The 15,141-nt window shown below is 39.1% G+C and overlaps 2 protein-coding genes across 2 annotated transcripts in view; both read right to left on the bottom strand.

Annotated features, from left to right (window-relative positions):
• Positions 1 to 323: 323 nt before the first annotated feature.
• LOC113507724 (piggyBac transposable element-derived protein 3-like) lies at positions 324 to 3,412 on the bottom strand. Its single transcript, XM_026890666.1, has 2 exons — positions 3,166 to 3,412; positions 324 to 2,710 (listed from the first exon to the last, which is right to left on the bottom strand). Exons 1-2 carry the CDS (start codon positions 3,199 to 3,201, stop codon positions 686 to 688), a joined length of 2,061 nt encoding a protein of 686 aa, XP_026746467.1. The 5' UTR covers positions 3,202 to 3,412; the 3' UTR covers positions 324 to 685.
• Positions 3,413 to 3,506: 94 nt separating this feature from the next.
• The window catches only part of LOC113507727 (vacuolar protein sorting-associated protein 13), a 42,506-nt gene continuing 30,871 nt past the window's right edge, over positions 3,507 to 15,141 (bottom strand). The window contains exons 46-61 of the mRNA XM_026890670.1: positions 14,756 to 14,902; positions 14,272 to 14,420; positions 13,807 to 13,938; positions 13,152 to 13,367; positions 12,807 to 12,972; positions 12,005 to 12,227; positions 11,563 to 11,738; positions 11,340 to 11,459; positions 11,160 to 11,269; positions 10,852 to 11,047; positions 10,277 to 10,426; positions 9,730 to 9,819; positions 9,172 to 9,341; positions 5,846 to 5,972; positions 5,383 to 5,508; positions 3,507 to 4,670 (exon numbers count right to left, since the gene is read on the bottom strand). Of these exons, the coding sequence (XP_026746471.1) occupies positions 4,473 to 4,670; positions 5,383 to 5,508; positions 5,846 to 5,972; positions 9,172 to 9,341; positions 9,730 to 9,819; positions 10,277 to 10,426; positions 10,852 to 11,047; positions 11,160 to 11,269; positions 11,340 to 11,459; positions 11,563 to 11,738; positions 12,005 to 12,227; positions 12,807 to 12,972; positions 13,152 to 13,367; positions 13,807 to 13,938; positions 14,272 to 14,420; positions 14,756 to 14,902 (2,496 nt within the window). The 3' untranslated portion in view covers positions 3,507 to 4,472. The remainder of the gene's footprint in view (positions 4,671 to 5,382; positions 5,509 to 5,845; positions 5,973 to 9,171; positions 9,342 to 9,729; positions 9,820 to 10,276; positions 10,427 to 10,851; positions 11,048 to 11,159; positions 11,270 to 11,339; positions 11,460 to 11,562; positions 11,739 to 12,004; positions 12,228 to 12,806; positions 12,973 to 13,151; positions 13,368 to 13,806; positions 13,939 to 14,271; positions 14,421 to 14,755; positions 14,903 to 15,141) is intronic.

Here is a 15,141-nt window from a genome sequence, read left to right on the forward strand (position 1 = left end):
GTCACAATGACATCGCCACGTCACATAAGTTCCGACTTGTGATGCTAGTCGCATTATTTTACAAATGTTTTCCTATTAACGTTCGAATATAGACTGTCCACTGTATCAGTCTGTTGTCTAACTGTAAACGTTTTTGTGTTGACGATCAAACGCGTTCTTAATTTATTTCGTGCGGGACTTTTAATGGATCAGCTGATTTTGTTTCCTGCTTTAACCCTATACTTGGCAGAGAATTTTACCTTAAAAAAATGGAACTTTTACTACTTCCCTATGTTAATTGGATTATAAGGTTATGAGGAAAATTAAAATAAAAATTCTCAGAATTTCAGTTTTCAGGATATATTATGTGTCTTGCAGTGCACACTGTCAAGTTCACAAGAAAAAAAGGAAAAAGAAAAATGTGTCTTTACATGCACACTGCCATGTAGTCACTAAACTAAAAAAGTAACAAAAACATAAAAATAACATAAATCTTAAAAATTATCAACAAGCTTTGAGATCTGTTAGGAACTAGGTCAATAAGTATGGCATGTAACGATGTTATTACATATATAATTTAACAAAAAATTTTAAACAAAGTTAAACTTTCTATAATTATTTATCACAATATTCAGTAATAATGCTACTGAGATCAAAGTTTACTTACGTTTCTATCTACTATATAACAATATGAAAAACTTAAATACTACTTTGTATGAAAATCTGTAAAGCAATTTCGCCCTTCAACTATACATAGCCGTGCGTTACACTTTGAACAAAAAAATTTGGTTTGATGTTTGGTACATAGCCTACATCTGCCTTTTGTCGTAAAAGCAGGAAGATGTCCCATCAGGTCGTAACGAGTAACATCATCAGGCCTCTCCGCAACAGGTTTTTTTATTTTTTTCACTGATTTGGAAAGAGTATCAGGTTGTAGATCAGAACTCCTCTCAAAAAAACGCAGTTGCCTAAATAAAGCGACTCGAAACTTTTTGAGTGGCAAAAGTTTTGGTTTACTACTATTCTCGTGACGATACAGCAACCAGGCATTATTGACGCAGATGTCCAGAATCTGTGAAAACAATACTAAATACCAACGATGGCCTTTCAAATCAGTACGATATAAAGCAACTAACATGTCTGCTAGATCAACTCCACCCATATTTCCGTTGTAGTGCTTTATTAAATTTGGGCACGTGACCAGACCTTTTTTCTTTTCTTCTTTCTTGTACCGCATTATATTCTGTACAGGGTGAGCGTCGACATAAGTGCTTGCAGCCACAACAAACTTGTTGTCGAACCACTTCACAACTGCGATATTGTGTTCGTTAGACACGACTTGTGCAAAAGCTCCCCTGCCCTTTTTCTTCAACTCCTTATCAGATGGTAATTTTTTTTCTGCCCCACGAAGTCGATTTGTCCTGACTGTACCTAAGGAGAATATACCATACTCATTCCTTAGGTGATGCATCAATTCAATTGACGTAAAAAAGTTGTCGAAGTAAAGTACGGAGCATGGTTTTTGCTTGATAGATTTGGCCAAAGCTATTACAACTTTGGCTCCAAGACCCATTCCTTTTTCTTTTTCAGAAAAAGTATGGTGTCTAAAAGTATCTTCTCCTCCATAAATAATAAAATCATGTACGAGGCCAGATGGAGAAGCACGGACAAAAAACTTAAAGCCCCATTTTTTGGGTTTATTGCGTACATATTGTTTTCGGCTCCCAGCTCTAGTACCCTTATAAGGCACCATCATCTCGTCGATGCTGAATCGTTTTCCTTCAGGAATATTAGACGCATAGTTACGACGAACTTTTTCTACAAGCGGTCTTATTTTATAGTACCTGTCACCGTCATCTTTAAGGTTATCATTGAAGTGAATGTATCGTCGAATTAATTGAAATTTCTTCAATGTCATGACGTCGGAAATTCTTTGGTACTTAAAGTCATTGGACCAGTAATCAGTATATGCCGGCATGTCTACAACACCCATTAAAATATTTATAGCTATGAAATCTTTTATATCGTCTTTGGTTATATTAATTGAAGTGCCCTTCTTTTGTACCGAATATAAATTAGAATGGTATACAATAAGTTCTAGTATATCGTCAGTAAAAAATAGGTTAAAGTAATCAAGCGGCGATTTTTCAATATCAGTAGAATTGAAAAACATATTATCTTCTATATCTGCTGATCCTTGAAATTTCGTTCTGGTCCATTTAACAGACATTTTAATAGGTTTCAATATTGTTTTCTTTACGATAACCGGAGTTTTTTTATAACGCCGAAGACGCACGGTAGCTGCGGTAGCAGGTGCTGAAGGTGCAGCAGGTGCTGAAGATGCGGTAGGTGCTGAAGATGCGGGACTGCAGATTGAGTCTATAGATGGTGATGGTGGAATATAAACTGATGGTGAAGGCGGTATAATGTCAGGATCATGTTGAAGAATAGAAGGGGAGTATGGAATAGAGTCAGTAGTGTTGTGTCCGAATCTCGGCTCTTCATGGACAGAAGCAACGGCGTATATTTCTCGATACTCACAGTCATCACTATCAGAGATATTTACATTTTCGACAGATGACGCTATTGATCGGACAGGAGAACTGTCTTCGGAGACATCTTGATGAGGCCTACACATCTGGAATTCATCTTCCGAAGATTCGCTAGATTCTACATCAGACTTAGCTCCGCATTTAGGCACCAAAGCTAGAATTTTTCGACTTCTAGTCATCTGAAATAAAATTATTGCATGCTAAGGAATAGGAATTTGGTGGAAAGAGTAATACGAATTGCTATCAAAAATTAATAAAAAAAACTGTCTGAACAAATGCTCGATTATGTAGTAGCACAGTAGGCAATGTGCATTTATAGACACAACATTCACAAATAATAATAGTCTGTGACGTTGGCAGTGTGTATTTATATGTACACGACAAATAGGATGTTATTCACAGCAAAGCAGGCAGTGTGCATTTAAATATACACAACAAATATTGAGTCATTCACCCTGCACCAGGCAGTGCGTATTTTAATGCACACCAAACAAAAATAGTGAATTACTGTATATTCAAAACATTTATTACAAAAATAATATTGCCAGACAATTGCGTGAAGCTTGCAGAAAGTAAAATTATAACAATTTCATACTGATAACTTAATTTAATTGAGATAAAATACGATACTTACAGAGCGTTGCGCAGGCGCTGACCGACGGCTCGCCATTTTGTTCACCACTGACAATGTGTGAGCGAGACAAATATAGATTTCTTTTTCTTACGTAAAGAGACGTTTACGAAGTCACTTAGAGTTATTCTTAAAAAGATTCGATGTTAGATTTTGTTAAAAAAAAAAAACTGAATACGATGTGCATGTAAGTGCACAATGTCAAGTATAGGGTTAATCTTATAACAAAAAATATATCGATTAACGTTACATAATCTACAAATAATACATAACAGATTATATTCGAGTATTTGAAGTAAATTACCAAGACTAACAAACAAGATATTTGAAAATACAAGACTTGATAACATTTACAATTTAATAACCTTTTAATATATCTGTTTACTTTCAACGATACTATAAACTCAACGATACATTGTTTAATGTAATAAGTACGTAACGGAAGACTGAAATATTGTAACAACTTACAAAATATTAATCTTAAATAGGTAAATGCGTAGCGATATTTTTAAATACACTATAGATAAGAAGAGATATTTAAAATGATTGTAAAGTAAGAAGAGGATAAGGCGCGAACACACATTACCGAGCATGCCGAGTTGATTATAATATGGCGGCGGGGACAGGACGAGCGCGCACTACAGTTGCGCGGGCGCAACGAGCGTGCGCGGAACATGTGTCGGGACCAACCTTAACATAATATATGAATACATGGTCGACGTTGATTTACCAACTCATTTACATTTGTACTCTAATAAAGTTATCCCCATCTACCCAGCTAGTACCTAGGCTACAGAACTTTACACGACAATAGGTCAAAGTCACTAGATGTTCGACTATTGAACAATCTTTACATTTATATTCAATCTCCTGCTTCGCGTTAGGTTAAGGTAATTTACAATGACACATTTTATAAAGAGGGTAAAGTTATCATATATTAAATTATGAATAGGTAAAAACTTGTAAAATAAATCGAAACTGTCTACATACACAAAACGTAACGACTAAGATAATAATAATCAATTCCATAATTGTACTCAACACAGCTGCATATGCAAGACATATGATGTACACATCACGTAAAAACGTATTATAAAAAGAAAGCGTCCTCACAAACATCGATACACTGAACTGAAGTTCACTGAAGCACTCCGGTACACTCGGGTACAAGTTTAGCGAAAGCCTTTCGGGTTGAGGTGGTGCAGGTTGATATAGTAGGCTAGAGTAAGCAAGGCGGTGCGAGAATCGAATACAAGTAGAAAGAACTGCGCCAACCACTCGGTGGGCGAGATTCTTTCTACGTCCTCATGTCAACGGCGCTGCATGAGCCGCTGGCACTGCGCCAACAGGTACTTCTTCTGCTGCTCGTCGTAGAGGAAGATCACCTTGCCGGAGCCCGAGCTGGGGAACATGCCCAGCACCTTGCGCTTGGCCGTGGGGATGTACACGCCCTTGTTGACCGCCGTCGGGACCTCGGGCAGCTCCGACCACAGGTACGACCAGACGATCTGCGTCAATGTAAATATTTTGAAACAACACCGTGTATGAAACATAACTAAAAAGTAAGGAATAAAATGAAACTTATAAAAGCATTAAATAAAAACGTATCTGCGTTAGGTCTCCAATGGACCATTCATGAAAAGAATATATATCAAAAGGTCCTTTTTTATTGACCTAATAACAATATTTCGAAAACAAATAAAATAATGTATTTAAACAAATACCATCTTCATCATAAATAATTTAATAGGTTCGTATCATACACTTATATTTGTGATAGAAAACTTGTTTTCAGATCTCGGCGAAATTCATGAAATATTTACTAGTTGTGAGACGGCACGAGTCGACCTTTTATAAATAAAACATGGCCGGTGCGAGACTTGCGACAAACAATTTTACAAAACGTATTACTAATTATTGCCATGTGGTATTGCTTTATGATATATCTACTCTTTTCTTAACTGCTATTATAAAAATGATTTGGTATTGATGATTTTAACAGCATTTTGGTGCTTCTAATTAAAAAAAAATGGATGTCTTTACAACAGGCTAGAAAAATATTCCAATTTTATTTTGAGGTTATTATGCCGACTTACAAAATACCAGAAAACAGTAATACGAAGAAGACGAAGAAGATGAAACCAGTAAAAACTAAATATAAACCAAAAAAAAAACTTGTTGTCGTCAACATATCATATAATACATAGTTGTTCATGTTACCTGCCACCCGCCGAACACGTTATTCTTCTCGATGTAGAGTATCCTCTTGTCCGTGCACATGACCACCTCCTTGCCGGCGATCACCCACACGTGCGCCTCGTACGTATCCGTGCTCACGTACTTGCCCTGTATTAAACATCAACTCTCAATGTCTAGGTCGTAAGGTTCAAACTTCTTTGCTTCCTTAATACAGTTCAGATATAAATGGCTTTATTTTTATGAACATTTTATATTTTATGGTAAGGATTTCACCGACACGTGTTTGTATTGTGCAGGATTTACTGACTTTTTAATGAGTCTTACACAAATAAGGAGCTGGATGCGAGCAGCGGAAGATAAATCTCGTTGGCGTGCAATTGGGAAGGCCTATGTCCAGCAGTGGACAAATATGGGCTGATGATGAATATGAATATGTGTATGTATGTAATAATAGATAAATTCATATAAAAAACGGATGACGTACCTTTTCAAGTTCGAAGAGCATTTTATATCCTTCCGCGTGGAGCCTGGAGTATGGTCGGACACCGCTGTCGGGCGGTAGGTACCGCGCCGGCCGACGCTTAGTTACTTCCTCTGACATATCGGCGGCCCTGTGCGTACACGCATGTTATAGTAATGGTCAAATAGCGATCAGCTCAAAACGTTGATGCAAAACTGGTCCTAAATATAGAGAGGGAGGGACTTTTGTCCTGGTTTGAAAATTTAATAACATATTTTTTTGCAATTTAATATTGATCATAGACGAACAGCTGATAGTATCTTAAAGCTGCCTTGATACTAATACATAAAATGAAAAGCGAAAGTAAATCACAGCCCTGAGAAACCGTGTTTAACCAACCTTTATTGTTGAGTTAATAATGTCATAGGTATATGCTTCAAAGTATAATGAAAACCAGTGAAGTTACAGGTCAGAAAAAAGAGAATAAATTACATAACGTTTTAGAAAAAATTAAGAAACCTTAATTTAATTTTACAAACAAACCAAAAATACCAGGAAGCTATACTTACTGCCATATTAATATATAAATAAATTGCTTTAAGGGTTAGTAACTACACTAAAACTACAAAGACATTTAGTTAACACTCAATTTACTGCTAAGGATGTCATGCTATTAGCAATGCGTCACACGGATGAAGACAAGCTGTGGACCCGAAAACAAACTATATACGTCTATAAAAAGACTAATTATACACCGTGATTTTTTAGTCGTCTTACAAAAGCAGCCCAGTTCATGTATCCAATGACTAGAACACGTTCATGATAAAAAAATGCATGCGCGGTCCGAGCCTTGAAACAATGATGAGGGGCGCGGGCGGCGGCAATTTTATCATTTTTAAGAGTATATTTCAGATTTCTCTTGTTTAATTTTCTTCGTACTTATTATCTTAGTTGATGATAAAAAAATAATAATCGCGCCTGGGGTATTTTACGTCGGATGCATGAACTGGGTTGCTTTTGTAAGACGACTAAAAAATCACCGTGTATACACCATAACATAAGATATAGACACATTTTTCTAAATAATGATATCGAAACAACGATAACCTTCAATTACATTGAATACGAAAGTACAACTAACATTTTTTTTGTTGGCTTAACTGATTAAAAACTGAGCACGGAGTATTGTGATGCTGACCGCACATTAAAACGCATTACCTTACATTACGTACCGCTTTACCCCCCATAGGAAGTTATTACTTGTCAAAAGTACGATTAGTTTTACACCATTTTAAAACCATTTTACAGCTTACACCAAATGTATTCACAACTGCACCTACTGAAATATACGTAACTACGATCAATCGTCTATGAGAAGTCCGGTAACCTGGGCACCTCTTAACAGAAGTGAGTAATCCGTTGGTGAAGTCAACGACCCCGCCGACGGGCCTGACGACGAGCCCGACGGCGCCGCGGCCGAGCCCCTTGACGAACCCGCCGGCGCCGCCCTCGTGCGCGCCCTGGATGGGCCGCGTCAGCACGCCGCGCACGCCGTCCACCACGCCCTACCGCCACACGCGCTCACACAACACCACGACAACCACGTGCCCGAGCCTATCTACCCTTGACGAAGTCCACTACGCCTCATGTCCACTCAAGATGCTAACTCACCGTCATGGTCATGATCCCCTCGGACGCGCATTGATTTTTTTTTTTAAATTGTGGGTAACCTAAACCCAGTGGCGTGCAGTCCATAGAGACAAAAAGACACTGCCTACCCTGAGAAATTCAAATATTATAGGTACATAATTACTATCCATAAAATAAACAATATTCGTAAAACACGTATCAGCGCCATCTATCTATTACACGTTGTAACATAATCTATCAAGGGAGGATTATCAATATTTCAAAATTAGTACACTTTTTTGCCGAAGTGCGCCGCCGCTGGCACCGTTTTCCCATTGGAAAGACACTTCAACTCGATGTCTCAGTGACGTAGGTACTTTAAGCATGTGTGCGTGTGACAGACTCGTAGTCATGACAATGTGTCTATGTCTGTTTTCCTATACGTATTTGTCACACAATGTCAAAATAGTCTGCGTTTTGTTAGTGTGTGTGATAAAAGAGACACTGCCTTTCCACGACAAAGACAGCGGATGACATGAGCGGTTATCTGTGGTTATGTTTTGACAGTGATTATCGTAAAGTGAGCCGCAATATTTTTCGATGCATTTTTGTTTTCATTTGTCATAATTCGTTTTCTGGGTCGTTGGTTTTTAAATTATTTGATGTAAGTCGAAAAAGAGTGAAAAATTGATTAATAATTGTGAACTTTCAAACGGCGTGTGCTCATAACACAAAAAGTGCGATTTTAAAACTATTTTTCTGTGATAAAAACAAGTGTTTGAAATAGATAAAACTACGCAAGACATCTCATAAATTAAGAAAGGTGAGTCAATCGTTCAAAACAATACGTAGAAAACAGAATGATTTAAATCTAACGAGTTGCTCGTAGATACAGAGAAATCGCTTGTTCTGTTTCCCTATCCATTTATTTTAAACTATACTTAGATTATTTCACTTATCTAAACTTATTTACAAAAAAATACAGAAATATATCTATTTAGTACCTTTTAACACGATTTATTGGTAAGATTCTCGCTTGGTACCTACTTTGTTCAACGAAAAGGTTATTTTCGTGTTTACGTACGTGGTTACAATATTACGATAGGTATGTTGTCAATAGAAAAAAGTTTAAAGAAATGTAAACGTTATTGACTACCTGCGATTCAATGATAAATGATGTGACGAAAAGATAGCTGTAAAAGTTTAATATTCAAATACGTTGGCTAGGTACACTAGGTATGTAACTACAAAGTTTACCGCACAACATTTTAAATCCGGCTGGCCTTCTGTCCGTCTGTCTTTCGGCTGTAGGCATGAACGTTGATAGTTATTTAGAGAGTAAACAGTTTCATAGATCACCGAGAAATCGAGGTTAAGCATCATTTGTTACGGTCGTGAATTTGATGGGTAACCTTTTTTTACATTTTGTACCAACTGAGAGTCGTGAATCAGAATCGCACTTGGCCGTTTCTTTTTGCCTACCCTGACTAAAATCTCTGTGCACGCCACTGCCTAAACCTATTAGTTAACGCTATCATAATTGAAAATGGACAAAACATGGCTATTCGACGAAACCTTACGTAATAGTCAACATTAAAAGCAGCTCCCAAAACCTTTCATGCAAGCAGCACACAAGCAAAACAAATGTTAGTAACAGAGACATGTACACAAAAAGCATTAGAGCAGGCACAGAACAGAACACAGTGACAAGGTAGAGTCACCTTTTGACGGCATCGAGTGATCCTGAGGCGAAGTCCACGACCCCAGCGGTGGGCCTGGCCACGAGGCCCACGGCCCCACGCCCGAGCCCCTTAAAGAAGCCCTCGACGCCCTCGGAGCGCGCGCCCTCTATCGGCTTCGTGAACACGCCCGTCACGCCGTCCACCACGCCCTGACATACAACTCATACATACCAACACATATGCACACTCCCATCACTTCAATCTGCTCAATAAAATTGACTTACATAACTGAATAAATAATGAAAAGACAAAAGTTTGTATAACAATTTGCAGGGCTTTTTACTTTAACCATTATCATTGAATGACAAATAACACAAACCCATCATAAAACTATAATTAAATGGGTTGGCTTCTCAATTGGTTTTAAATAGTGACACGACCATAAAAAAAAGCGGCCGTTTACATGACGTAATTTTGCTCACTATATTCTTTAAGATTCTAGGTGACTTGGTTGCTGAAACGCTTGTGTGTTTTATGACATTAAATTATACAGTGTTAAAAAATATGCTTACAATAACAATTAATAGTAGTACATACCATGACGAGTCCTTTTCCACTTCTCGCAAGACCTTCTTGCAAGTTTGCTGGAGGTTTGTTAATGTTATCGCGACGACGTCTTTGGTAATCCTGTATTACACAAATAACATACATATAAATATTAACAAAAGAAGGAAACATAAATTTCTAACGATTTAATTCCATTGAACCAAAATCCATGAATTAATAATCAATTATTGTTTATGGATATCTTCTTCGGAAGAAAATATTGTGAGAGATATTAATCGTAAATAAATAAAAAAAAATTCTAGAATTTAAATTGGTGTACGTCCAGGCTGCTGGAGCAAATTACTAATTAATTACACCTAGGTGTAGCTACGGGGACAGACTATATTTTAGCTCAATGCTTTCCCAACATAATTGTTTGCCAGCACAGCTACGGCGATGATCTGCACAGGATGACTGGCAGGAGCTGGATGCGCGTAGCCAAAGATAAATTCGATGGCGTGCAATTGGGGAGGTCTATGTCCAGCAGTGAACGAATATAGGCCGATGATGATGACAGCTACAGCTATAAAAAACTGACCTTGTCTAGCGAGAGCGCGGCCAGCCCGTGTCCCATGGCGCCCGTGATGCGCGACACGGCGCCGGCCGCGCCGCCCACCGTGTGGCCCACCAGCGAGCGCACGCCCAGGAACAGGCCCTCCGCGAACTCGCCCGGACCTTGGATGGCGCCCTAGGGGTTAACTTAGTATTAGTAGAACATAAATGTACATGACGTACACGATTCGTAAGGTGGGACCTCTTGAAGCATGACTATAGGAGAAACGGAAAAGAGATGGCGTTCTATACCGAGTAGCACAACGTCTCGCCTGGATGACTGTTGGTTACTTAAAGAGCTCGTGAATCTTTTTTTTTAAAGGCAACTTCGGCAGTAACTAATTTAATTCTTGGGTCGCGAGAGATTTCACAAAAATTCAAGTAACATGCACAAAGGCATCCTCAATCAGGACAAGCATAGATCACACGAACGTCATAGGTTTCTATTAAATTGGCTAGACAGTTTAGTAAAATCGACTAAGTACCTTAATAAGGATTAAAAATCTGATTATAAAAAGCAATAGAACACGAAATTAAAAGCTACAACACCACAAAACTGACCTGGAACGGCTCATAGAACAAGTCTTCCACGCCCTTCTTGAGCCCGACGACCAGTCCATAAGGGTTGCCTATGACATCCAACCCCAGTACCAGCACGTACAGCTGTTTGATCGCCTGCCCCGTGTAGTGACTCTGCACTTGACTGATCATCTCCTTCTGAGATAAGAACTCGTAGTTTCTTTCGTAGTATGATAATCTAAGGAGAAAAAAGACATGCCTTTACTCTTCAGGCCCAATGCTAGACTACATTTAATACGAAAATCAACCTTACATCTCTGTATTAAAAGCTATTTCATATTAAAACTTACTTGAACACAACGTCGTTCATGTCAGTCAGTGTAACACCAATACTCTGAAGTATGGTACCAACAAATGTCGGCAGTTGAGTAGCACCACCAAGAGAGAACGAAACGTGAGCCTAAAACACAAAATTTTAAAGTTCAAATTTCTACAACATAAATGTAAACAGAATTTGAAAGAGAAGTTACCTTGAGTGGCGATAAATGCAAATTGTCGTAGAAATTCTTGAGATCAGAGGCGACTCCTCTAGCAGCTAATGCCTCTAAAGGCTCTCCAGCGTTTTCTAGATCAAGTTGGAACGCGTCGCGCTAAAAATAATATATGTAATTACACAATCTGGTCTAAGTTATACTCATAATCAACCTTAAACATACTATGCATAAGGTGTATATTTCACAATATGACAGTTACCGCTTCCTCCTCATTTAGAGTCCGTTGCGGGAACATTCCCATGAGTGCATTGATGAGACCCATGTCGACCTTGACGTGGAACTCCTGGATGAGCACCTTGTAATATTTGTACTGGCGGACCTTGCTGTGTTCCATTATACGCTCCACTATCGATACTTCGATGAATGGTTTCATGCCTGAATAAATTAAAAAAGGGTTTACTTATTAGGAGTGTTTTTTGTCAGATTTTTTTTGTTACATTATTGTGTTTGTGTATTTTTTGAACTCCCATATTCTACGATATCATGTTTGAGCTGGCACCAACGACCAACAGGAACCTTAGCAAGAGAAAAAAACGAAAATCCTGACGTGTCTCAGTCGATAACTGTAAAAGTGTGAAGCGGTGTGCGGCTGTAGACATTAAGGAATCATTGTTCATAGCGTAAAAGTGGCGCGGGCGTACCGCAGGGGTCGTCGTTGGCGATGGAGCGCGGCGGCGGCACGGGCGCCAGCACGACGGGGAAGGTGGGCAGCGGCAGCTGCTGGTCCACCTGCAGGCGGTGCAGGCGCGCGTGCAGGCGGCGCGAGTGCGGCGTCAGGCCCAGCGCCGCCCACAGCCCCGGCTGCAGCGTGCGCCGCAGCAGCCGCGCGCCCGGACGCAGCACGCGCATCTCCTCGAAGTCCACCTGCACACGCACACTCACTCTACTGGTGTTCATTCCTCCGAGACGCCTAACCATTACGTCTAGATTTTAAGGGAAAATCATACACGGTATTGTTTACTACGTAATGAGCACGGCAAACATATAAAATGCATTTAAAAACTTTATTGTGCAAATGGCAAATGCCCGAATATCTCAATAAAAAAAACAAGTATAGATTAAGACTACGGGGTCGCAAACCCCGCCGCATCTATACTAATATATAAAGCTGAAGAGTTTGTTTGTTTGTTTGAATGCGCTAATCTCAGGAACCACTAGCCCAAATTGAAAAATTATTTTTGTGTTGAATAGACCATTCATCGAGGAAGGCTTTAGACTATAAACCATCACGCTGCGACTAATAGGAGCTAAGATACAATGGAAAATGTGAAAAAACCGGGCAGGTATACCTAAATTATAACTTATATCTTCTACCCACGTAGACGAAGTCGCGGGCAACAGCTAGTGCCATGATAAAGAGTCGGGCACTCCCACGGCACTCCCGATAAATACGCGTGAGTAAACTGTCGTATCATGTACTTGATATTAAAATTATATAAATACCTCAAGTTTCTCATCGATTAGGACTATAGGTGAGATTGGCTCTTCGCTGACCATCTTCTCAGCTAAATATTTCTGGTAGGCTTCTTCGAACTGGACTAGTTTCTGTCCATCGATCTTCTTGTAACGTCGCGCTCCTATCTTACACTGCTCCCAGATAATGCCAGAGCTGTAACAAATTCATTATTATATTCCGTACCTACGTTTACCTATTCTATTCCCGTTGAAGATTCTGATATGACGTTTTATGTAACAAAACATTTAGCTCCAATGAAAGACTGAACAGGAAACTCCAAAATTGCCCAAACTCACAACACTTAAGCAAAATCTTAAGATCGTACTACTTACTTAGATATACTGATATACGCAATCTCAAGCAGTTCGGGATCATTGACGAGGGACAGTCCGATCCCCTGCATGGAGAGTATAAACTCTGTATCGACGGCCTCCGCCTCGCCTATAGTGTGAGCGCCGCTGGCTAGGATGGGGTCATCCGTGAACAGGATCACACGCTGCAGACCGTCCAGGAAAGACACCCACGATATTTTGGCGTGCTCGTTTAGTCTGTGAATTGTAAAATATTTCAAGACAATTGTATTTAGCTTAGTTTTATACTAACTAAAAAGACAATCATTACTTAGATAAAAAAAGATCACGGATGTCTGTACGACTTCAAAGCGAAAATTAAGTCAGACGCATGGAAATCATATAAGGTATGCATAGTTAAGGGGAAGTGGGTAATGGTTCCCGTCTATCAGGCGGGCATTTTTACCTACGAAGGAGGAAACTAACAGATGGGTTTTTCCGAAGAAAATAAAAGTGACAAGGTAGCATGCATTAGCTTGTGTTTATTATTCCCCTTTCGTTTGAATGTTTAGCATCTAATTCTTAAGATATTAATACTAATTAGAATCAAAAAGTCAACATCATGCAGAAAATAAAGTACTAAAGGAATGTTTCATCCATTTTCTAGTCCCCTCAAACTAGTACACTATTAACTTACTGGAACTCTCCGATGCCGTCTTTCCTCAGGTCGTTTTCGACTTCCCTTTTCTTGTACCCTTCGAATATGATGACGCGGGGCCCGGCGGGGTTGTCCCATGTGTACAGCATACTGTTCATGGACGGTATAAGCCTGGGAAAAGTATACAGAATTATCATTTTTGATCCGCAAACAAGCGAGTTCAAAACTTAATTACGGCCAAAAACATGATTTTTTTTAAGTAACTATAGTCCGGTTTGAAACTAGTCGGGCACTCCCGATAAATACGCGTGTTTTGCCCTATAAGTAAACATACATAAATATAATCATATATATATTTTTTTGTTTCATAATATTTTCGTGTCCAATTCCCCGTTACACATATGTACGTTGAGCTAATATCACCAAAAAAATTTTGTCATAATTTTTGTCATAATTTCACCAAAATTCTTTGTATTGCTAGTTAAAAGTTGGTGTTGTTCTCACTTGACATTGACGTTCTCCTTCTCGTAGACGGTGACGTCGTAGGGCGTGAAGTTGACGAGCAGCGCGGGCGCGTGGCCGTCGCGGTACTGGCGCACCGTGATGTACGTGCCGCCCTCGCTCAGCTGGACCTCCACGTGCAGCCCGCCGTACTGCGGGCCACGTACAGAACGAGGTGGAGCAACGCACGAGAAAGGGAAACTCATTATTTTGGACATTTATTATTGGATAGGGAATGCGGAATTCAGCGAATTTAAATATTTGCCTGCTCGTAAAAGTGATGACATATTCTAGTTAAAGAATAAATTATTGCATTTCATTTTATTATTTAACATTGATGGTTTACAACACTAAGATGGCAAAGCATATTTCGCACATTTTTAGAGGTATAACAATAAAAATAAGGACAATTTCCCACGAAGTGTTTAGTAAAAAAAAATGTTGGAGCACGATGTACTGATTTGATATACGAATTGTGTCAACTGACCTCGTTATCAAGTTTCAGGCAGACTGAATGTTGTTCAGTATATAGGAAGGGCGCCGCATACACGGGCGAACAGAACACACGTAGCAACAGCAACTTCTCTTCCCGCTCGATCACAGGCCACAGGGGTGCGCTCGAGTTTTGTAGCACCTACATACAAAACACGCAGAATTTAAACTAAAATATAAAATGTATAATTGTGATTAATGAATATGTCGAAATGCAAAAAAATAAATTAATTGAATCTTTACATAAATCTGGTGTCCTTTTCGTCGTAGGTATGAGAGTGAATGAACAAAGTCAGATTAACAACTCTGATTATTTTTCAGTGACCTATTCACGCAGTATATTAGTGTTCAACAATATAAGTACATTATTTTGTTGTACAG

The sequence above is a fragment of the Trichoplusia ni genome, unplaced genomic scaffold (genome assembly GCF_003590095.1).
Source record: "Trichoplusia ni isolate ovarian cell line Hi5 unplaced genomic scaffold, tn1 tig00003104, whole genome shotgun sequence".
Taxonomy (NCBI): domain Eukaryota; kingdom Metazoa; phylum Arthropoda; class Insecta; order Lepidoptera; family Noctuidae; genus Trichoplusia; species Trichoplusia ni.